The following is a 24661-nucleotide window of genomic DNA, read 5'->3' as shown; positions in this document are numbered from 1 at the left end:
TCATTTACTCCCCATATGGTTACTTTTTCTTACAAAAAAAACAACAACATGTGGTACTAAAAATTTTCTTTTTCCTGAAATACTTTCTTACTCATATAAGCAGTTAGTTATGAAATTATCTAGAGAATAATTAATTATTGCTAGTACCCAGAACAGGCGTTCTTAGGCATAATATGGAGGCTTAACGATTCCCTGACACTCTAGATCAAGACCAAGATCTTCACACGCCATAAACTATCTCCAATCTATCCCCACCCTTTTTTGCATTTTTTTCCTATCCCCTCCGTCTCTCATTTTGTAATGTTAAAGAGCATCTTTGGTGACATTTGATATGAACTTTTGTGCGACAAGGGAGATAACTAGCACGACTCTGGGATCATCCCTCTCAAATCCTGCTGATGATAAATAATGTTGAGTTACTGCATCTAGGACGGTAGAAGTATAGTCCTCCAATTCCATTAGAAAGTCTGAGATCGGAGATCCATGAATGGTAATTTGTGTATTGCTTGTAACTCCATTTACGGGCCTATTTAAATGGGGGATTGAGTCCGTTCAAATTCTTTGACATTCTTGATAATTTGTCTGAGACACGTATTATTTACTTTGTCTATTCAATTGAACTTGCTTTTATATTAGATCGTTTTATGACCAAACCCTTATATTATGACCTTTGACCTTGTGTGTAAAATTTTATCTTAAAAAAAATATATTTGTTTTTTAGCTCTGAATTATTTCGACAATAATATGTCAATTTGTAAAGGATACACATGATTGTTTTGGAGATATATATTTTGATTAGAATTAGAATCGAAACGCAGTTTTCCGTTTACGGGGCAGCACAATAGGGGCTATGACCCCCCCCATTTATGGGCCACTCCACTTTCAAAAACTGGACCTGCAGCCTGGTTTATAATATAAATATATTGTAATATGAAATATAAAAATAATGTCATCATATTATGAAGAAAGGTCAATTTGAAATTTAATATTTATGCAATCAACGGTATTTCACATTGAATCAAGTCACCACTGCAAATATTATGTAGCCTGCTACAACTAAATATTTACATAACTTTTACCAATGCCAAAATTAACTCCATTATAAGCAGGCGACTGGATTATCATGTCAATTTCTATAGAGTATACTTTCAAGTATTTGACTTTCAATTTTACAATATACTTTAAATATGATCAAGGGCATTCATTATCCCCTTCCCCTTTTCTTAAAGACTATTGCAAAGATTACCTTGACTCACGAAAATTTCCATGAATATATCTATGTTTTTATATGCTCTCCCTTTTCAATTTGTAGGTAATACTTTTTTTCTTTGAAATACTGCTAAGATTATTAAAAATAGTTATATTATTTGACATGGAAAATCTTTTATCACATACTTTTATTGCGATGTTTTAACAAAGAGCTCTTATTATCGCCCAAAATAATAGTTTCGATTGCTTTGTTTTGTATATCTTTGTTAAATGTATCAAAGAACATAAACTACCCGCAGATATATTCAAAAAAAAAAAGCTTCACAAGAATGAAAAACAAAGGTTTATAAGAATTGATAAGGGACATATTCGGTGCACAGGGAATTAGTAAACAAAGGAACTTCACCACTTCAAACTAAGAATAAAAGTAAACTATTATTGTAACGTTTCAATCATTTTATCAATACATTAGCGTACTGAGAGATCATCTCGATTAATCTCAAACTCCCTTGTTCGTCTCTGCTATTCTATAAACATCATGATTGATAAATCATTATCAAATATTCTGGTGTGTATTTACTTATGTATATTTATTTTTGACCAACTAAAGATTATTTTTATATTAATACAATAGTTATTATATGAAAAATAAAAAGATTTTAATAAGAATTTTGTAATTTTGACATACCTTTTATGGTCAATGGGCCATAAATAACACCCATCATTCATCAATTAAATTTAATATCAAAATATTATAAATTAAAAATTCATTTTAAAAAAACAACAAACATTAAGAGATTATAAGATTAAAAAAAAATATGTTGAAAAAATAAACAATTTTCATCATATAAGAGAGTTCAGTTCTGATTAGAACTAAGGAAAAATTGACTTTAAAATGTAATGGTGTTGAATATGACATCTCGCCCATCAGATTCTAAAACAACTATACAATATTTAAAATATATTTAAAAAAAAAAATAATATCTTGATGAAATAAATATCTAAACTATTAAAAATAATAATTCATTCAATCCCATCTTTCCTTTTAATAATTATTAGCCCTTAAAAAGAGCATTTAGTTGGTCAAAATAAAGGGGGGAAAGGTGTACATTCCATATATAGATTATTTTTTGACCCACACTTTACTTGCATTTCTATTAAGTCATAAACGTGTTTTATGTTCAAATGTAAGATACAATATGGTGTATGCATAATATATCATAATGGTATGTATTGAGTTACGTATTTACTCAAATCTTTTTCAAAATAATAAAAATATGTTAACAAACATCAATAGTATTGACTGTTATATTGTGTAGTTTTTTTTTGTTTGAAGGTTAGAGAACGAAAATGCCTCATGGTAATTTTAAGTTACATATAAATTATGGAAAATAGAAACTTATAGTGAGTATAGAGATGAAAGTTCTTTGCGTCAACTGGCGCTTTACAATTTTGGTAGTTGACAATCTGAATAGTTTTATTTAATTTACCTAACTGTTGTTATTAATTTTTAATTCTGTGGGTGCGAACATTGAAGTATTAAATACATGTGCTCATGAGAAGTGTGAATAGCATTGATTATGAGTGTTGGAGTCCTCAAATCGACATCTAAGACATTTCTACCTTTTTCCTGGCGAGGTACGAGGTTGGATCTGTGACCATATTCTTCTTCTTATAGCTTCTTCTAGTTAATCTAAATAAACATTATGACAGCTAATTTGCTCTCATTGCAAAAAATCTTCTAACGGTTAGGATAATCATGTTATTCTTTGATTTTTAATAAATACTGATAGTACTTATGATGTACATCTCTAATAATACAATCTTATTGATATTGTGGACTAAGAAATATGTAAATATTGGATGGAAACTTGAAACTTACACTTTTGGAAAGAAAATAGCCTACCATTCTTGGATTATACGTTTAATAAAAATCTTTATTAATATTTTTCTCATACATAGTCAATGTCAAATTGATTTATTTTATTCGGCCACCATTACCGACACAGATAGTGACAAGACTCTTGCGACAAGAGTTGCAAGTATTGCAAATGAAGTTCGAGTTCATAGCAGCTCCCTTTTTGTCGACGGAGATATTCATGGCTTCAATATTCGGGTGAATAATGCCCTAGGCCCTCCTCTCAATGTGCAGCCATAAGGAAATTTAGAGGAGATTGACATCTCAAATGTATGGTGGCCATATTTTCTTGTTCCAGAAAGAGATATTTTTAGCTAAGAAGGTCTGAGTAATTTTCCCAGTGTGAGTGAAGGCCCCATCTTGCTGAAAGACGACATTGACGTCAGAAAATTTGATTGGAACCAGAGAAGCAGGCTGCCTTGAAAATGTCGAGATATATGGCTGAATCTAAAGCCCATTGGAACCCCTTCAGGGGCATCCTTGAGGGCATCTGCATTAATGATGGTCTATTTTCCGGAGTCCTCCTTCCTATTTATGGTTTTGTTGTAGTCTGTCCTCTTTTTCTAAAACTGTAGATGGTCTTACGAGCCATTCTTGTCAGCTAGGCTACCTCTGTTGGAGTGTGACCCGCATGAAGAAGAGTTGACATTTCTCGTCTTATTTAAAAAATTCAAAAAACAGTAGGTGCTTGGGATACATGGCTACCCATACAATTATAGACATTTCTAGTTTCATTAAATAGAACCTCTTAAATCAATATAATACAAGTGTGTATGTTTCCAGTTTCCACCTGGTAATTCAATTAGAAGTGACTGCTTTTTATATCTCAATCTGTAATAATATCTAAAAATTAATGATGTGGTTACTGAGATAGGTTTTATTACTGTTAAATTTCGACTCTTTAAAATCTTAACCATTCATAGGTATAACTACAGACCGACAGAACCAATTCATAACTGCTAGGGAGGAATGCAATTTTATAAAATGAGGTAACATATTGATGATGCAATAATGAGGCAACATTGAATGCTTATTTCTGAAGCAGGGTAATGGTTTTACATTGTTGTCCAAAATAAGACTATGGCTATTTTGCAAAAAGAGAAAGTTGAAATTATATCTACTTCACATACTCAATTACAGTTAAATAACATAATATTGCCAAATACTAATATAAATTCAACATGTATGGATAAAAGAAACTTATGCATAGGTGAGATACACTCGAGTCTTTAGCAATTATATGGGACTTCATATTATGGCGACAAATTAGCTTAAACAAAACGTAGTAACATTCTGGAAGCATTGTGATTTAGTTGTTGGTATTATATTATCAACATGGTATTAGGGGATGAGTAAGCTTAAAACAATATTTAATATCCTTAAGGTATAGATCCAGTCTGTAGCTTGTTGCTTATAAAAAATGCAGATGCTGAAAATAGTTTTCATAGTAACGTATGACTGTATTTTTTAGTAAATAATATTATCATTCAGGAAGTAAATTTTTTTTTCCCGCCAGACAGTGCCACTCTCTGTTGTTTTGTTTACAAACTAATTTAAGTAAACAACGCTCATGCCCCGATTGAGTATTTCCCCTACGTAAGTTATTTATTGTTGTTGAAAATCTACGTCATCACGGAAATTAAATAAACATTCAAACAAGTGGTTTTGTCAAAATCAGGTATTATTACTGTTTATTTTTTTCTAAAAAGAATAGTGCTTTCACTTAACCCTTAGATTTTAATTAGTAGGATTTAGTGGGTACTCGTACATAATTATATCTCAAATTAATTCCATAATGGCCAATTAGTAAATAACATTTTAAATTAATTCATTTATCAAATAATAAAATAATTTGATAATATATATTTTTACGTCTAATATCTTAGTTGACGTAATTGATGTTTCTATTAATTCATTTATTGTTAGATGATCAAATAAATTGCATTTTTCTTGCATCTTTGCTTCTAGTATTTATTTATTTTTGGGAGTATTAATGAGATAGCTAAGCTCTTGATCAAAATTTAAAGTCTTGTTTACTTAATGATAGCAGAAAAGGCAATAATGCAAGTTACTGTATGTGGATGGTATTATAATAATTAACGATATTTAAGTATTTATCCTACAAATAATTTCAATTTTTTCTTTTGTACTTTTCTCGTTTGACAAACATGAGTAATTTTTGTAGTATTTTTACCCTTAATATATATTTTGAGATAACCTTTGTTAACGAAAAAAAATCAGTACTCTACTTAAAAAACTGTCTAAAGTATAAATTTTATATGTGATCATCCCATCCTGAGAAAATGCTATTTAAATATAAAAAACAATATTTTTTAAGGGTTTGGGTTGAAAAGGAATAATTTCATTTTTTTCAATTTTAAAAAGTTAGTTGAATCTGTAAATAATTTGTATGGAAAATAATATTCGCATCTAAAATGCCTAGTTTGGCTGCAATATTGATTTGATTTGATTTAATTTTTGATACAGTTTAGATTATAATTATTAAGTACTTTTTGATATACAGTCAAAGCTTATCTAATGGCTACTTGCATTAAGTATGTCATCACACTAAGCAGCCTAATCCACCTTTCAAATTTATAATTGTTACAAAATAGGAAACTTGATTTATGTGGACACATATACGGAGCTGTCATATTGTATTTGTATGAAATTAAATAAATAAAATATAATTTGGTGTACAATGGAGTTTTTCAATCTTAATAAAACACTCTCGCGAAAATTCTGCATCATAAGTTGCCTCAAACCTATACAATAAAAAAGTATAAAAATACTATTAAAAAAATCAAATTTACAATCATCTAAACAAAAATTTTTTTACGAAAAAACTAATGACAGATTTGTAATAATTTCGTCAAGTACTAGTAAAATTACATATGACACGGTGTTATTTAAATAATTTAAAAAAACTCTTTATATTTTCTTGGGTATGGCTACAATAGTCCCCACACCTCTTATTTTCTCTTTTGGGGACGTCGAAAGCAGAAAATTTAATAATTGCAACATTTTAATATTAAGAGAAAATAGTTGTACTACGTGAAGTTCTGTGGGGTGGGGGGATTTATGGATCCGCATGAGAGAGATCTCGACCCTTTTGAGTTTTTCTGACAACGAGCTCTTTAGAGGATCTTAAAAGTAAATGTATGGTCCTATAATGTCAACTAAGTTGTGAGTTCGTTATTTTTGAAGTATCAATTATATATATAGCAAATGATTTTTCTACTTTTCCTTCCCTATTCAGTGTTCTAAAAGTTGATTCACTTAATTAAAGTTATCTTTTGTTAAACTGTGAATAATTTACAACAATATCTAAACAATAATTCCATGGTATGAAATAGTTGTAATTACTAACTGATTTTGGTACTTTATTTATGTTTCTGCTTGGAGATAAAGTTGGGAGATACAATGTAGGCAACGACTTGATAGAACTTAAAATACATTAAAAGGAAAGATTTTGTTGACTTTTTGTATTTAAACATAAAAACAAATGAATTTAATTTCCAATAAAGTAGTGAAGCATGTTATTATTCATCAAGTTAGATAACCATTTGTTGTTATCATAATATTTTTTACATAGATTAGACAATAGATTCTACTGAATAATGAGTTATACAAGTGTTTTTTTCATTAGTTCAATACTCTTATTTTTCTTCATAAACGAGACAATAATAATTAATGACAATTTTCTTAGTGACAAAAAATATACTTGCATACTTGTTCCTACCTAAAATTGTTACTTGAGTATGTGCAATTATTCATTTATATTTCATTCATTCGTACATTTTGCTTGTGGTGAATGTTTTAATGACAATAATTAAAATATGAAATGATAAAAAGCTGCATTATTAGAGTGTATTTTATACACTCTGATAATTGAAGAAGAGCTTGATTTTTCTTATTTGGTTCTTTGTGTGATTATCCATATATTCAAAGGAGTATTAAATATGTCCTAGTAGTGGGAGTTACTTTTTCTAGTTAGCTAACTGAAATTTTTTGTTCATTATTATATAACTCTTAAGAATGGAACATCTAAGTATAAAGTAAAAACTACCAAAAAGTAACAATGAGGGTTTTGGGAGCTATATGTGTAAGTCCTGCTGGACTCGGAGTAGAATTGAAGATCGGGATAGGAGTAATACCAGCCTATAAGTCTTTCCTTTATAGGTACACAGTGGGATATATGATTATTTCCTTCCTTTCACAGCTTCTTGCAGCTGATCTAATGAAACAGCATTTCCTCCCAAACATTCTTCAAATTGTCAGGATTACCAGGCTTATTTTATTTTTACAGAACAACTGGACTTGTTTTTTGTACCACTTTTCAGCGTATGCTCAATTGTGCCAGCTGCAAAAAAAGGTAGAAGAACAGATACATAACAACAATGACATAACCAAAGTTCAAAAGTTCATTTGTCATATTTTAATAGAAAAAAAAACTTAGATTTAAATTGGAAATATATATACTTATATCAAATAGAGAGGTCTGTGATAGTCAAAATTGGAGGTACAGCTTTTTTATATTATTTAATTTTAACATCAACTATTTGATCTCTTTAGGCAATATAACCTATATTGTCCTTTAGTGTTGCTTATAACATATATTAATTGATATTATCATTAAACCAGTTGATATATGTATTGCTTATGGTTGATTAATGACTTGAGAGCAATAAAATTACTTATTTATTTATTTTTAGGCTGCAAAATAAAAAGGTTTTAGTAGATGGTTGATAAATAAATAACCATAGCTCGAGTTTTGAAAATATTTTTTGTAAAAATGAGGTTGCTTTATATTAAAATCATTTGCAATTGTTTAAGTCATGATATCTATGGAGTCCGCCATCAAGGCTGCATGGGATGACTTGTCAGAAGACTATAGTATTAAGGTTTTTGTAGATTTTAGGAAGAGGTCGTCTTTGAGGCCATATTGAATATTTAAATATACTGGGTCGGGCAAAATGGATATACCACTACTATAGATTAATTTTTAGAGATATAATTTTCGACGTTTCACGCGACAGCTAACTTTTTCGAATGAGCTATTGTAATCGCCTCTATCATTTCTGTAAACAAAAATGGAAGCAAAAATAAATCAGATTGCTGGTTTGATTTGCGCCGGCTACAGCACACCTGAAATCGTCAAGATTGTTGGGATCGAGAGGCACACCGTCTACAGGATCAGAAAGCTCATGAAAGAGGAGAAACTCCTTAAAATCGACCCCAGTATTGGAAGGCCAGCCAAAATTACCCTAAAAGTGGCCAAGAAGGCGTTTGAGGGCAAGGCCACCATGCCCATGGTAAAAATTGACAAAAATAAGTCAGTGTCTCCCTCCACTGTGCCCAGTACAGGCCACCGGGAGAAAGTCCAAGAGGTACGTTGAAAGACACTCAATGAATCGACCGTAACAAGATATCTGTTTGGAGCGGGCCAAACGCCTCCTAAACGACCTGAAGCATCATGACAACCGAGTGATCTTATTGTTCGATTAAAAAACATTTACTGTCGATCCCGTCGTCAACAAGCAAAAAAATTGGCTTGTTTGCTTTGAAGACACTTCTGAAGACCTCCACCACGTGTTCAAGACAAAACATCCAGCCTCTGTGATTATGCTTGGGGTTATTGGTTCAATTGGAGACAAAATGCCCCTGATACTCCCGTAGGTCCTCAAGATCACCAAAAAGTCGGGCAAGGTGTCCTACGTTTTCCAGAAGGATGGAAACCATCACAACCAATATTGTGCAAGCCTAGATGGAAGAGGCATAGAGTTATGGTCAATGAACTTCATGCCTCCCCAGAGCCTCGATCTGAATTCTTTGGATTACTCAATCTGGTGGCAAGTCGAGTTCAAGGCCTGCAGATCATGCTACAGTAATGTCACCGACCTGAAGTCCTCCGTGGAGAAGGAGTGGAAGCTCATGAGAGGGAACTTCATTGGCAGAGTGTTTTCCACCTTCCGCGGGTGCTTGAAGGCCGTCATTGAAAGCAATATAGGTCAAATTCAAAAATAATATCTGCCATTGTGTGCTTAATAAATGTCTTTAAGTAATCCATCACGTCTGACTTAATTGAGACTCAGGAGGAGCAAAATTTTGCTCATGTTGATTAGTAGTACATCCATTTCGCAGGACCCGGTAATTTACTGGAAATAAACTTACTTTCTTTAAAACTAGTTTCAATAAAGTTTGAAAAACAATCTTCAGTGTAAACATAAAAATGATTGAATGATGTATATATATATGTATATATTTTATATTGTAGCGTTATATTGTTTGTACATTTTGTAAATAAAAATATATCGTTAATAAACAACAAAACATATGTAAACAGATCTATCAAATTGAATACAGAATTCAAGAGGGGTAGTGAAGCAAACGAGGGAAAAGTCCCTTATCCTGCAAGTCCAAGTTGAGGCACAAGTCTTTGCTCAAAAGTATAAGCCCTTTAATATTTTCATCGAGTACAGTTCAAGTCCTCAGCAAATGAAAACTAACATTAGAACGACGGTTGTTAGGTACCCCCTTTACAGACTGCAAGTATCAAATAAACCCACCCCTTTTTAAGCTATACAAATAAGTCAGTTTCCACACAAAATAAAATATTTCATGGACGTTCTTAATTTATTCTAAAATAATACTACCTAATATTGAATACACACTAAATCGAAGCAAGATTGTATAGCATTTCCCGTTGCAGACTGCTGATATCAAAAATGAATACACCAAAGTTTCAATATTATACTGACTAACAAAAGAATAATGATTGAATTTATTCTGACTAATATAGTTAAAATAAAATTATTACTACTTACTACTAAACATCAAAAGAATGTATACCCATATGTCTGAGTACATGTTTGAAAAAGTATATATCTATGGGTACAATAATGATGCTACCGTCCACTAATGTAGCATAAACAGTTTAAGGAAACATTAAAAAGTGTATTTCTTTGAACCTAGGTGTACACGTAGTGTTCACATGCTTATTAGAATAAAAAAGTTTCCCCAGAAAACTAGTGGTTGAACATTTGATAAAATTTTACGGGAAATTCTAAATGTTTCAATCCTCATAAAATTTTTAATTACTTTCGAGGGGAAGTCAAGTTGCAAGTCTTCGAATTCGACTACAATTCAAGTCTATGATTGTATGATCAAGACAAGTCGTAAGTTTTCAAAATAAGCACTCTAGTATAAGTCTCCACCTCTGAGCAATAGTTATAAATCAGTAAGTTTTTAGGATATTATGTTGTAATATAAATTCAAGGTTCATTTGTACTCTCTGCATTCATATTTCAATGCGTGAAAAAAAAATGTCCTTTCAAAATCGACAAAAGAGACAAAATATGATTTTTTGCTTCCTAAAAATTTATGTTATAGCTTGTGTAATATATTTTATGGATAGATAGGACGTTATTACATTGATAAAAACTACAATAATAAGATAAATTAAAATATTTATAAACTGAACATGGACAGAGTAGTGACACCTCAATTTTTGAAGATTTACCTGATAGCTTTATAGTTATAATTGACTTAAATAACAATTTTGTTTCCTTTTATTAATGATCTATTTTTTAATAACATTAACTTCTTGATGCTCTTGATATCCTCAAGGACCCCCAGCTAGGAATCAATGCATATATTTAATTATGTAATTTTCATTCTTCAAAGTTAAAATATAAATAAATTGCTACCAATTAAACGTCAAGTCGTTGTATAATTAATTGAAAATTTGGAATAGTATTTAATTGGATTAGTCAAGCCGTTATTTCACTACTGCAAAATACTAAAACTGTATTTTTATCTGTTAACTGTCGATTTTTATACTATTCATGCCTCTTATTAGTATTCAAATTGTAGATTGGCTTAACTTAAATGAGCTTTGGTTAAGTTCTAAACAATTTTCTACAACATTATTTTAGTATAAGCCCACAGACGGAAAATATTGGCTAGTAACCCATCGATTTATGGGCACCTTTATTTGTAAAGGTTAAGAGATACAATTTAATATCGTATTAATGCAATAAAATATTACGAATGACAGCTTTGATTTAAACTTCATTGAAATGATAATTATTGATTGCAACTATTTTTAAATTAAATTTCCATTCAAAAGTTATTGCAACAATATTTTCTTCAACAAAAGTATTATTTTATATTTATAATTTGATAAGCTCCTGCTTTTATACAATCTTTGAACTGCGAATGTGCATTAATGCACTCACACAAAAAAACAGTCTTTCAAAATTGAATATTACAAATTTTGTTTATAAATCATTCCATGATTGAGGAAAGGGGAATCAAACATGAATTTATATGACGTCATATTCTTTAGAATTTATGGATAAATATGCATACAAATCAATCAAAATGTTGTCGATGTACGTAAAAGTTAGTGTTGAGACTCGTTTCAAAACCCCTTTTTTCCTGTTTGGTCTTAATTGATATTTAGGCTTGTACCGCGATCTCAGACCGTAGACCAAAATTTTATCGTTTTCAAATAGTGGATCAATATTTTGAGCCTCAACATATAGGCCAATGTTCTCCCATATCCTGATTTATGAGTTGTACAAATAAAATTTAACACGGCGTTACCTGACTGATACAGAAATATCCTATGTAGTATGTTGTCAGCTGTCGATTCCCTCGTCTCACTTGATATGCCAAGGCTATTTCATAATTTCTAGTATACTCTATTTCCAAAAGGAAAATAATTCAATTTCTTGCTGATCCTTTGTCATATATATATTGAACATCTTATTATTTCTATAAAGAAATTTTAGCTATCATACACAAATAAAAATGTGTAGCTACGCTTTTAATAAAATATTACTTTGTAATATTATAATACATTATCGAATAATAAAATATGTATGATTTTAATATCATGAAATATTTATTTATATGTAATTGTGAATTCCTTTTAATAATTGTAGATAAATACTATGACAATGATAGTCTGGGATTGAGTAAAAGATAAATAGCATTTGGTGTGATTGATTGATTTGGCTTACTACCGGATGATTTTGGGCATTTTTGTGTTTCCTTTTGAAAGAAAGGTTGCATGATACAATAAAGGTAACGACGGGATAAAACTATTTTACAGGTGTTGACAGCATTGAAACACACATGACATCATCAATAATTCATCTATAGAATCAGTCTATATCGAATTTTAAATGAGGTCAAGCCAGACCGAATTTTTCTGTCATACCGGTGTAGATCAAAATTCTTTTTTTAATTATTCTAATAATATAAACGGCCAGAGACCGTTCTAGATTTTTCAAACCGAATTCCATCACTAGTACAAATGATGGGGGAAACTTTGCATACGAAGTTATTTTACCGTTTTTAATTTTAAAATATTTAAAGACATTTATGTAGGGTGTCAAATAAATCACACTTTAGGGTGGAATATTATTTATATATTAATTTTTTACAGTTCTAGTATGTACGTACAGTAAAGGAATAAAAGCATAAAATGTAGATGCATGTACTTTAATTCATTTATTTGTTCATTAAGCTCAAGTAGGTCAGGAAAGTATAAAAAAAATAAGATAGAGAAAGCACATTAGAAATAGACGAATCACAATTATCATTCAAGTAGGAGAGTTCTTGAAAAGGAGATAAAAAAAAATAACCCTCATATTATCTAATCACCATTTGACCTTATACTTGGAAAATAATACTAAAACCCAGTTATTCTATATTTGATACATAATCTTTTGAATCTTCAATTTTTGCAGTTAGTTCAAAAACTTCAGGGATGCAATTCCAAATATATAATTTCAATAAATTTCTTACTTACGTATTTCAATATGGAAAACGTGCTACAAAAATTTATTTTTCTAACAATTACATATTACACTTAAGACGTGTTGTAAAACAGTGAAAATCATTTTTTTATAAATATAATGAAAGAAAAGTTTACTTTTAATATAATCCATTCTCAATTGCTATCCAAAAACTAAAAATTCTCCATTTAAAAAAATAAATATAATGCAAATGTAATTCAATATTAGATTTTAATAAAGAATATAATATTTTAAATATTTAGTGATTGATTAAATTTCATGCATCAAGTAGTCCTAAGTTATTTAAATGTCTGCTTGCCTCCATTTAACATTGTACTCTCATCAGGATACATGAAAAAAAAAAAAATAACAATAGAATATATTGTTTTTTTTTCATGTATGATTTGCAAGGATAAAAACGATATCATATATCCTAAACCCCCACAAATGCGTGTGTCTGTTTTTTATTTTTTTTACTTAGCCAGTGACTTATATAATATTTTGTCTGCATTACATAGATTATCTCAAATATCTTTGCAGTATAATAATTTAAGGATGAAATCATCGGCCTGTGTGTTCATGACGGGAACAATTAGGAAATGTAAATTTTATTTAATGAGCAGTATATTTAAATTATTAAATAAGGCTTACATTTATGTTAAATGTGGATTTTTCTACGACTAAGCTTAATGTAAAACGCACTTGACATAAATTATTCTGTTGAAGTCAATGTGTGAAATTGACAATCATTTGTCGAAGAATACACATATATTCCGCACTTATTCTTCCTTGCTTTTGTGTTAACGGGCCAAATATTTAATTAATCTTGTCCTCTAGAAAAAATAAATATCACTTATAATCAGCAACTTTGGCCGATTAGTATCAGACTACTTGTTTGTTAATTGATAGTTCTAGTCAACTTGCCAATATAATGGTTGAAACCTAACATTGTGTTACCTCACTAATATACAAATTTATATTGTATTTTCAAGTCAGCTGGTTTTTTTTACTACTTCTACCCTTAAGAAAGTTTGAACGTTGATTGGCGTATTTATAATGAGCTCTTTTTAATCTGTGAACAATCCCCGTAAATGATTAAATAATAGTTTCATAGATAAGAAGGAAAGGATTAGTACCAATTGAGCCTTTTTTATGTTTATTTTAGGAGAAAAGGTTGGGATATACAATAAAATTACAACGTAAATATGTATTTATATACCGGACTGAAGTTATTAAAATAATGTTTCAAAGGTTAATATACAACCTTTGTCCTGAGTTTGAAAATGAACTTTTACAAAGGGCAATGTCACAAAATCTTTTTTTTTACACTTCCTTGTACAAATTCTCAAAAACATTTAATAAATTTATTTTATAGATTTTTAACTTATTGCTTAGTCAAACTAAACATAAACCAACGTTTTATGCTGTTTTAATTTTCCCTGATATTTGTATTATGTTCAGTACAAGAGAGACGTGTCAGTTTAAGTTATAGGTCCTGGAATTTGTATATTCACAATATTCTTAGGGGGGTCCAAATTTGAATTTATTATGTAACTTTAACTAGATAGAATTTCCTATTTATACAATGTATATATGTAGATATTTTACTTAGCCAAGATATTGATAAGATGGACGTGGGGTTACATATAATTGATAATATGATGAAAAAATGTTGAGTTCAAAACATTTATTTTTTTGTAATACTCATAGGTGATAACTCATTATAGGTAGTGTTGTACCTAGCCCTTATTTATTCCTCCCAGTCCAAACTTAAGACCGGTGATGTCAGTCTTTGGGACCGGTCCTTAAGACTGTCGGCCTTTCGGAATACTAGAACTGATTAAAAAAGAAGAAATAAAGTTGAGTGACGTGATCAAGAACCGAACTTTATAAGTTATAGGAATTATACAGGAATGAACTGGATTGAACCAAGGCTGAACTCTACTACAGTTTTCTGTTCTAAATAAGGACTCCACACAACACTAATTATAAATGATCATATATACTCGTATATTCAGACAAAGTTACATAACATTTTACATTAGTATGAAATCTAAAGATAAATGTTCTATATTTCCAGGATTATAACAAAAGTGATACTTTGACGTCATCATATTAGTCTCGTAAAGTCTCTCTTAAAATAAAATGTGACGGATGAAAAGAACCGAGTTCAAGTTTTAACTTAACTTTGTATGAGATGAAGCTGCTAGGACAAACAAAGCAACAAAGGCAATGTCAAATCCCTGTCTATTTCTAATAAAACATCGCCCTCTTCTGCCCTGACCTGTGATGAAATATACATATTTTTTAGGCAATTTTCCCAAGAACGTGAACACTGTATGTATACTAGGTGGGGGGGGGGAGAATAGGACTTTCTAAGTCATATGTTGTACAGAAAATAAATAAAATCAGTCTATAAATGAATTTAAAGAAGGAAAATATTCACCTAAAAAAATAATATATACTTATACCGGTGACATATAAATAGTTTCATGTGATCATTTTTCTCTGGTACTAGAAAAGATTAAATGAAGGCTAGAAATATTAGTGTAAGTGTACTTGGGGTTTGCAATGAATTGATTTATTATTTTATTTACTTCTTTTCAGCCAATTCATCCTTTACTACTAGGGCAATCATTGAACTTACTTCGAAACTATTTACTCATTTAACAAATAACCATGAATAATTCTCTTGCATTTGAGAAGTTTAAAAGCTTGGAGAGTAATGCTTCTTCTCCTATCCTTAAAAATAAATCTAATAAATTGTCAACCACAAAGAGACTCATATCAGACATCTCAAATAAATTTACATCCTCTTCATCAGAGAAGAAGAAAGAAAATGAGAAAAGTCAACTAAATGGGGAGAGATGTGGAAATGCTCTCGAGGCTGCTGAGGCACGTAAAGCTGAAAGAGAAGCAAAACGAATTGAAGAAGATAAAAAGTATAGTGGGATGAAGCCAGTACAAGCTATGTTTAATAAGTCCATAGCTGCTAGAACTTCAGAGAACAAATCCGTATTTAAGGCAAATCCCACTGTTCCTAGTGTTTCAGTATCTGATATTAAGGATAAAGTCCGTAGGAAATCCCTTATAGCAGGGGGCTCAAGTCGTAATTCCATCGATTTAGACTTTATTCCAGACTTGCCTGTTCAATCTGCTCTTGATGTATATACAAAGGGGAATTGTCGAACGTTAAAAGACAAATTTGAAACGGATTTTCAATTAAAGAAAAATAGTAATTTGGAAATTGTTACACGTCCTGTTCCGGCACAAAGATCCAAAATTGGATGCGGAGGAGGCCTTCCAGATATGTTTGAGCAACAACGCAAGAGAGAAAGCTATGTTTCTTTAAATAAACAAAAAGATACAGAAATAATCAACAAAGAGAGCATCAATAGCTGTTTAGATAAGTTTGAGGATTCAAACTCACGTAAAGTAGCTAGAGAAAAACTGACACAGTTTACAAATAAGCAAAAATCGTTTGAAACTCCAAAGTGGACTCAAAGAGAATTAGATAAAAAGAAGGAAGATGAAAATGCTTTAAAAAGAGTTGAAGATGATAATAAACGTCTTGAAAATGAGGAGGCTTTTCAAAAACAAATGCAGGAAATGGGTCAAGATAGAACGAAATTCATGGAACCAGATCCTGGGAAAAATTCTTACCCTAAAGAGGAGAAGGAAAATGATACAATGACTAATAAAGTGAAGAAAACGGGTCAGAAAAAAGAAGGCTCAAACAAACTGCATGGGCTAACCCTTCCAACAATTAGTTCATCGACCTTTTCAGACATGAAACGGAAGTTACAAGAAAAAACTCAAGACAATGAAATCAAAAAAATAAAAGATATAAACAATAAAACCTACACACCAATAAGAAAACTAAAACTGAGTCCCTTCAAAGATTCAGATAGTTCCTCAAAAAGCTCTACCCCAGTTCCTTCTCCAAATATTATTTCAACAGTTCCAAAATTAAATGATATAAAAAAACGATTTGTTGTAGAAAAAGAGGAAAGCCCAACTTCATATGTTGCATTTAAAAGTAAAAAGGTCAAAAAAGATAATGAGAACCTTTCTGAAAAAGTAGATCAAGAAGTTGAGCAAACGGCAGAGGAAAAAAAAGTAGTGGTATGTGACAACCAGGATGATAATCCAAAGATGGAGGAGTCAGAGAAACGATCATCAAAATCCCAAATGCAAAACTATTTACTCTCAAAGGTCCTGTTTGACGATAAAAATAAGGTTACAAAAAAAGAAGAGCCTATGGAAATTGACTTGATCGATGAAACACCTGTTAATATTATGGATGATCCATACTTTCAAGAAATAGAGAAATACTTATCCTTAATCGGTGGATCCGATGAAGGAAAAAAGACCAACAAAAAGAAAAAAATATCAGATCCAAAAAAACCAAAAAAGAAAAGTTTGAGACTTAAAGTTGTTGAACTCGATGAAATAAAAAATAAATTTGAAACGAAAAAAGAAACTCAAAAAAATATCACAACACCAGGTGTCACATCACAACTTTTATTGGATAAAAAAGTTAATAAATTTAAACAGATGTTTGATTCATCAAACACCAACACAACATCTCAGATTCCCTTAAACAAGCCTTCCAATGCTGTCCGACGGAGATCAGGAATAATTAGTGAAGAACTTTTATCTAAGTTTGACTCACCCGAACTGTTGGAGAAACTAAAGAAACAACGGGAAGAAGAGCGGGAGGCGAGGCGTATTTCTAGACTACAAAAGCTGGAAGAAGAACAACGAAGACTAGAGGAAGAGGCCCGACACGAGAAGGAGAGACTAGAGGCTGAAAGGTTAGAAAATGAAAAACTCAAGGAACAAGAGAAAAAGGAGCTAGAAGAGGAAGCAAGAATAGCTGCTGCATGTGAGGAAATGATGCGAAAGGAAAAAGAAAAGGCAGAAGCTCGCCGAAAAAGGGAAGAAGAAATAAAGTTGAGACGTGAGAGAAACGAGCCTGCCTTCAAAAAGAAAAAGGTACTTGATAGAATACAACACATATTTGACAAGGATATTAACAATGCTGACCCTTCTCCTCAAACACCACAAAAAATCATTGGCTCGATCAAAGACAAAGCTGATGAATTATTCCAAAATAAAAGTGAGGGGGCCAGTGGAAAAATCCCCTTTCAAGACTCTTCTCTTGTTGGAATGTCAGTGAATAAGTTCAAAGATAAATTTGAGACAGAGCTTTCTAAGCAAGATGAGTCAGGTCCTCCATTAACAAGAAGTGAAAAGAAGAAACGAGTGCCTCTTCAAACAGCAATCGATTTTGATTCATTAAATGTTGAACAACAACCAGAGTCAGCCTCGACCGTCTCCTCGCAAAATACCTCAGAGTGGACTTGGAAAAAGAAGGATCAAGGGCAACTTGCTGTTGAAACCACGATGGCTATCATGAAGAGTATTCCCAATACTGGAAATACAGAAAAGAAAGTGCGATCATCGAATAAATTTCGCAGAAGTAGTGAGAACACAGATCAGCTTCTTAAAGAATTACACTCAGTATCTGAGAGACTTGGTAAAAAGGATGCTCTTCAAGAACATGAGATAAAAATGAAAGAATATGATGAGTTCATTGATGAAATCCAAAGTTTCTTGAACGAACCTATTCAAGACATAACTGAATGTCTTGACGAGGTACGACGTGAGAAAAAGAATAAAAAAGTCAAGAAGAAATTGAGCCCAGGGGAAAAGGCATCCAAGGCTGCAAATGCAAAAGATAAAAAATTCAAAGAGCTATTGAAATTTGTCAAAAGCAATGAAAGCTTTATTCCGCCATCAATTCATCGTCTTATCAAATCTGACATGGAGTATAAGGAGTTTGTTCAGGTCATTGATAAATTTCTAAGTGCTCCAGATCGATCTGTTGATGAAATTGAGTTTAAGGATCAAATAGAGTCTATCCTTGATATGATTGATGATTCTTTAGACAATTCAAATTCCGGGAAAAAGAATGTCAATGGACCAGATATTACAGCTTCATGTGTTGGTAATAAAAGCTCATCTAATCTACCCGATGTTGTTGAAGGAGGGTTTCGCTCAAGACGTAGATCTCTTATTGATGACTCCGTTTCCTCCTTGAATACATCAAACAGTATAACAGATTTTCAAAGTGAAATGAAAAAATATCGTTCCATTCTTGACTCAAAGAATGTTAGCAAAATATCTGACTCCAAATGGAAGATAGGTAAAGTTGATTCTTCCTTCCTTCAGAAGACAGACGAGGAGGATGATCGCAATTTAGATGGAAAGAGAGTTGGACCACCAAGTAGTTATGCCAAAAATATTCAAAACAAATTAGTCGCTTCAATACATAGAGATTCTAGCTCTACTGATGTAATAAAACAAGAAAGAAAGAAAAAAGTCATTGTCGACTCTTTTGTCACCAAGAACGACGAAACCAATCGGGGCATGAGAGATTTAAAGCAATTCATTTATAAAAATCGTACTGAACTCCCTATTGAAGTATTAGACTTTGACTGTAGTGATAAGGAACTGATTTCAAAGGTCGGGGAATTTGCATTTAGTGAAGGAGATAAACCATTGAAAGAGGAAATAAAGATTTATCTTGAATTTGTTAATGGAACACCAAATTCCGCAATAGGAGATTCTATAAAAACAGATCATGTAGCTGATATGAGAAAGAAGATTTTTGAATCTAATGATGTGAATGAAACAAATGAACTTTATAGTGCACCCAGACGAAAACTTGTACATCTAGAAAACTCTTCGTCCGCTCATAATATTTGTGAGCCAATCAGAAGAAAAAGTATAGATACTAAGAAATGGGAAATCTCTCAGAACAATCACTCCTATAAAAGTTTATATCCTACACCGTCCCCACCTGTTCGAAGAGCTTTGTCTAAATCTGCATCAGATGCTACAGTATTTAAGTCAAAGCCAGTCATGAATACCATGTCTAACATGGATCCAAAGGAAAGAGAAGCAGCTATTCTTGCTAAGTATGGGGTCAAACCTAGACCAATCGCTAGAGACTCAGATTCTTCAAGTAGCTCAGAATCAGAATCGGAAGAAGAAGACATCAAAAAGTTAATCAGTAAGGATCCACGACTTTATTCAATTTATGGTGATCGATTATTATCTTCTGAAGACATTCCTAGAAAATCTAGACACTCTGAAATAGATTCTTTATCTTCACTTAGAAACATTTTAGGAACTATGAGACAACCACAGGCTGCAAAGATTTCGTCGGCTCAGGGTATAAAATCTGTTTTTGAAAATGCTCAATCTTCTGAGGAAATCCCTAGGAAGAGCGCTCCAAAAGTATTAAAAAGCACGAGTTTTGCAAATATTAAAAATATTGCTTCTCAACAAGAAGATGATAGTGAAGAAGGATCTCCTCGCCCCTCTTGGCAACACACCCCGTCGGGTTTATCACGAAGCTCATCATTTCACAAATTTAAATCAGCTATTGAAAAGGGTGAAGAGGAGTCGTCGCTTCAAAACAGTAATACACAAGTTCAAGCAGAGTTAGACGCTATACGCTCTTGTACCAGGCTGCAAAGACTATTTTCAATCAATAAACCTTCTGGTTTATCACGCTCAAGAAGTAACTCAGCAATAGATAAATCTGAAGTAGCCTCTGATATTTCACAAGCCAGAGAGAACATTAAATCTGCATTTGAATCAAATCATGCAAAAGTATCTTATGGTGTCAAGCTACGTGATGATAATCCAAAGCCAAAGTCCAAAACCCAAAGTCAATCTAATGCTTCCCCTTCTGGTAAAAAATGGGTATATGATACAATCAACAAATATTTTGACGTCATTGTGGAAGATGATGAGTCTGATGAGGATGACGAAGGCGATGATGAAGAAGAGGACTCTAGCTCTGAATCAGACTTGGATTCAAATATCTACAATGAAGAAGAATCAGAAGTTGAAATTAAGGATTTCTCAACAATTGTGTCGTCTAGGAACAATTATAATATTACAAAATCAAAATCTTCTGCGAAAATACGCTCACTGATTTCTACTGTTATGGTAGAAAAGTCCATATCCGTTGAGTCAATGAATGTTTTTAAGGCCAACCTAAATTCTCATCTTCAAAAAAGTGGATCCAATTTATAACAAAAATTATAATTAAAGTATTATAAAAAAATTCCCGGCACAAAATGAGGATAGGATATTAGGGAAAGAAAAATAACAGAAACCAAAATTTTTATACCTTCAGTTGCTTATTTTAAAATAAGATTTTTGTATTATAACATTACTGTAATTAATTTACAGAATTTGACATTTACCATCTGTTTTGTAATTTGTAAAAAATTCATACTTTTATAACATTGGAATAATATTATCTTTTTATCCATATTTTAATTTATTCAATAAATAAATTATTAACAAATTCAAAACAGGGGTTGTGAAAAATCGTTGCATTGCTCCGATTTATGAATCGGCAGCTCCAATCAAGAGATGAAAGGTGCAACATTTTTGAATGGTAATGGTTTCTCTTCAAATACTAATACTTCAATTATATAGTCAAAATACCATGTTTCTAACAATCACATAACTACGGGGTGGTATACCCTTCTACACCTCCGTAGTTATGGCGTGTTGTCAAATTTGTTAAAAAAGCAAAAACTTTTTTCACTATTTTTTTTTAGCTACTGTCAGAATTGTGAAATTTGAAATTTGGAATATATTCATTCAAGTTTTGGCCTCCACATTTCTTCAAAAAAATTATAACAGCTATAGTTATTTATCAACTTTGTAAATTGTCAAATTTTTTTGTTTACCAAATTTGGTATTTAATAAAAAAAATATTTTGTCAAAATGTCAAACAATTATTTCAGACATTTTTATGGATTTAAAGAACCAGAATAGCTCGATGCTAGTAAGCAGCAAGGCAAACAATTGTTCTAACTCAACCAACATGACAAAAAAGTATAATCTGTGACTAATCCTTAGGTATGTTATACAATTGTGTCCACGCAATAAAGCAATATCAGATATAACTTATTGTGCCTAATAGTCACACTGACAAATAAATACATTATCAAAGTGAATTCATCTTTATTACCAAAGCAAAGTTATTTTGTCTGTCTACCAAGAATTCATTTTTGAATGTGTGCTTAATATCTAATTTGGGCTTGCTGGATTTATTGTGTGTTAATATATTTTCCTCTTTTTTTTATTACAATTAGACTTCATGTCATATAACTTTGTTACAAATTTATAAATGACAATATACAAATATTAATAATAATAGACATGAAGAAAATGTGTAGTCGAAATGCGTGTGTCAGTAGTACATCAGTAAACTCACCTTTAGAACTCGTGGCTACTTGATTTAAGGATTTATAATTTACCAACGAGCGTTTGTAAAACTAAAACTCAGCGCGTTATATTAAAAAAAAAAAATGAAAGGGGGAGTACAATATACATTAGAGGGTACCAGAAAATGAGCTATCACGGGTTTAGGTATATCAAAAGTAATAAATCTTTCCATTAAAATTAATGTTCATGTGAGTTAACCTAGCCTTCCCTTTTGGTCAGAAAAGGCTCATGTATGAAGTAAGACTTTTTTTTCTTATATAGTATACTTATTGTTTCTAAAAATAACAGAGCTTTAGTAACTTAAAAAAAATAGATTTTGTATTTTTTATATATTTGTAACTAATACTCGTCACTTCTGAAGTACAATAAACGTTGCATATCCCCGTATTTGCTAAGAAAATAAACTTAAAAGATACAAATTATTTATCAAAAGGAGAAAATTCTAGAATATGTTATTTTTATTTCCATAAGAAGTTAAGTGCGTATACATATTGAAATTTTGTATATTTTATATCTCGCTGAAGACCCAATCCACAAGACACTTTGTATATATATATAGATTACTACTGTTAAAATTTGCTTGCTCTCAGAACGCGTTTACAAATATTGATAGGGTTTTAACCAGATATATAAGGCCATTTCAAATGATAAAACTTAAAAAAAATTTTTTTTACCTGTTTTCTTGATTTCAATGTTGACAAAATGCATTTATAAACTTTAAAAAAAGATGTGGTTCACTGCTTTTTTTAAACAAATTGGGGTAATTGATTTATCTATTGTCAAATTATCCTTTACAATCAGAATGTCTTCTCTACCTAAACCAATTAGATATTTATAACATATTGCCATCTAGAGTGGCTCTTAAATTTGTGGGGTTTTTTTTTAATTTTGGGGTTGACATAGTCTAAAATAAAAAAAGAATTGTATAGTTTGGATCATATTGACAAATGTTTACGTTTTGCACAAAGCCTTTGAAGTTCAAAAAATTCCATATACGTAGAAAAAAGATAGTATTTTTACATCAAAATAGAGCAATAACTTTTTCAGAAAAATAAAGAATCTTTCTAAAATTGTCTCATAATTTTGCATAATCAGGACTATTTCTTTTAATCAAATAACAAAGAAATCATTGTTCTATAACAAAAAGTGATTTTTTTGTCTTTTATGTATAATTAGCATAACATCTTTACATCTTCTTTTTTTTAAAGTGTACAAAATGAATATTTTCCAAAAAGTAATATTTTTGGTAAAACAGGTCGTAATATTATTCATATCATTATGCGAGTAGTACATATTATAATTATTGATCAGATAAACACATAAAATATATGAAGGGAAGTAGGGTTTTTTAGTGAGACTACCTCGAATTTTCTAGGGCAGTACTTCACAACGAGGCATACAATTTAGTTGTCTCGGAGCTATGTACTTTGCTATGTGGATGGCATAAGGGATATACTCATTAAAAGTATACACTTTAGCCCTTTAAAAAAAGTTTAAAGAAAAGTTAAAATCTTAGGGGTCATATGCAATGTATGTATGCACGTGTGGTATTGGGTCAACAGGATTACAGCAAAAGATACAAATCGATTTTGATCTAACGAGATTATATATGGGTACAGTAAGAGGTCATTAAATTTTGAGAGGTAAAACATCGAGGTAACGTAAAACATGAAATATGCATAATTGACCATAACTTTGGAACAACTTGAAATAAATAAATTAATTTGAGTCCCCATTCCAGTTATACCTTTTGTTAATAATTTCAAAAGTCTACTTTTTTCTAGCTGTGTAAATACTTTGCACATGGTTCTTTAATTTCTATAAGTTTCATAATTTTTAATCAAAAATAACATTTTTAGACTATGCGCCCCCTAACAGTTCTAGACGTAATAACCATTTAAGAACAAATCTAATATACTGATTTGAATAGAGAAGTGATTAGGGATTCTTCCTCTCTTAAGTTGTAAATATGTAGCCCCAAACATACATAGGAGATAAAACGTTAATGTCTAAAGAACTCATCCATCAAGTGAAGTGAGGGAATAGAAAAATGATTGTAACCGTTATTGGAGAATTTATACATGTAAGACTCCGCAATATTCACTACCTTTATCTTATTCTGAACAAAAAGAAATAGTAATATTTACATATTGTTATTGAAATGAGGCTTTTATAATCTAAATTGCAATTGGCAAAAGTGTTTATTCAATATGAAAAGAGGAATTTAATATACCTATTATATGTTTCTATCCCCTATTTGGCTGAATATTTTTCTTATTGCACAAAAACACCTTTTTGCTTAGGACTATCAAAATACTAACTTAGGCAAAGTTTTGAACTTCTCACAAAATTTTTAGAGTAGAACAAGTCATTTTAACTTGGAAAAAATGAGATTTGTTGG

The 24661-nt window shown here is 31.1% G+C and overlaps 1 protein-coding gene across 1 annotated transcript; it reads left to right on the top strand.

The window, feature by feature from the left end:
* Window positions 1-15016: 15016 nt before the first annotated feature.
* LOC121113556 (uncharacterized) lies at window positions 15017-21757 on the top strand. The gene is made up of 2 exons (XM_040707362.2): window positions 15017-15485; window positions 15544-21757. Exon 2 carries the CDS (start codon window positions 15616-15618, stop codon window positions 21049-21051), a length of 5436 nt encoding a protein of 1811 aa, XP_040563296.1. The 5' UTR covers window positions 15017-15485; window positions 15544-15615; the 3' UTR covers window positions 21052-21757.
* Window positions 21758-24661: the final 2904 nt, after the last annotated feature.

Source organism: Lepeophtheirus salmonis, chromosome 2, assembly GCF_016086655.4.
Source record: "Lepeophtheirus salmonis chromosome 2, UVic_Lsal_1.4, whole genome shotgun sequence".
Classification (NCBI taxonomy): domain Eukaryota; kingdom Metazoa; phylum Arthropoda; class Copepoda; order Siphonostomatoida; family Caligidae; genus Lepeophtheirus; species Lepeophtheirus salmonis.
Note: the sequence above shows the minus strand (reverse complement) of the source record. Positions and strands in the feature narration are given on the sequence as shown.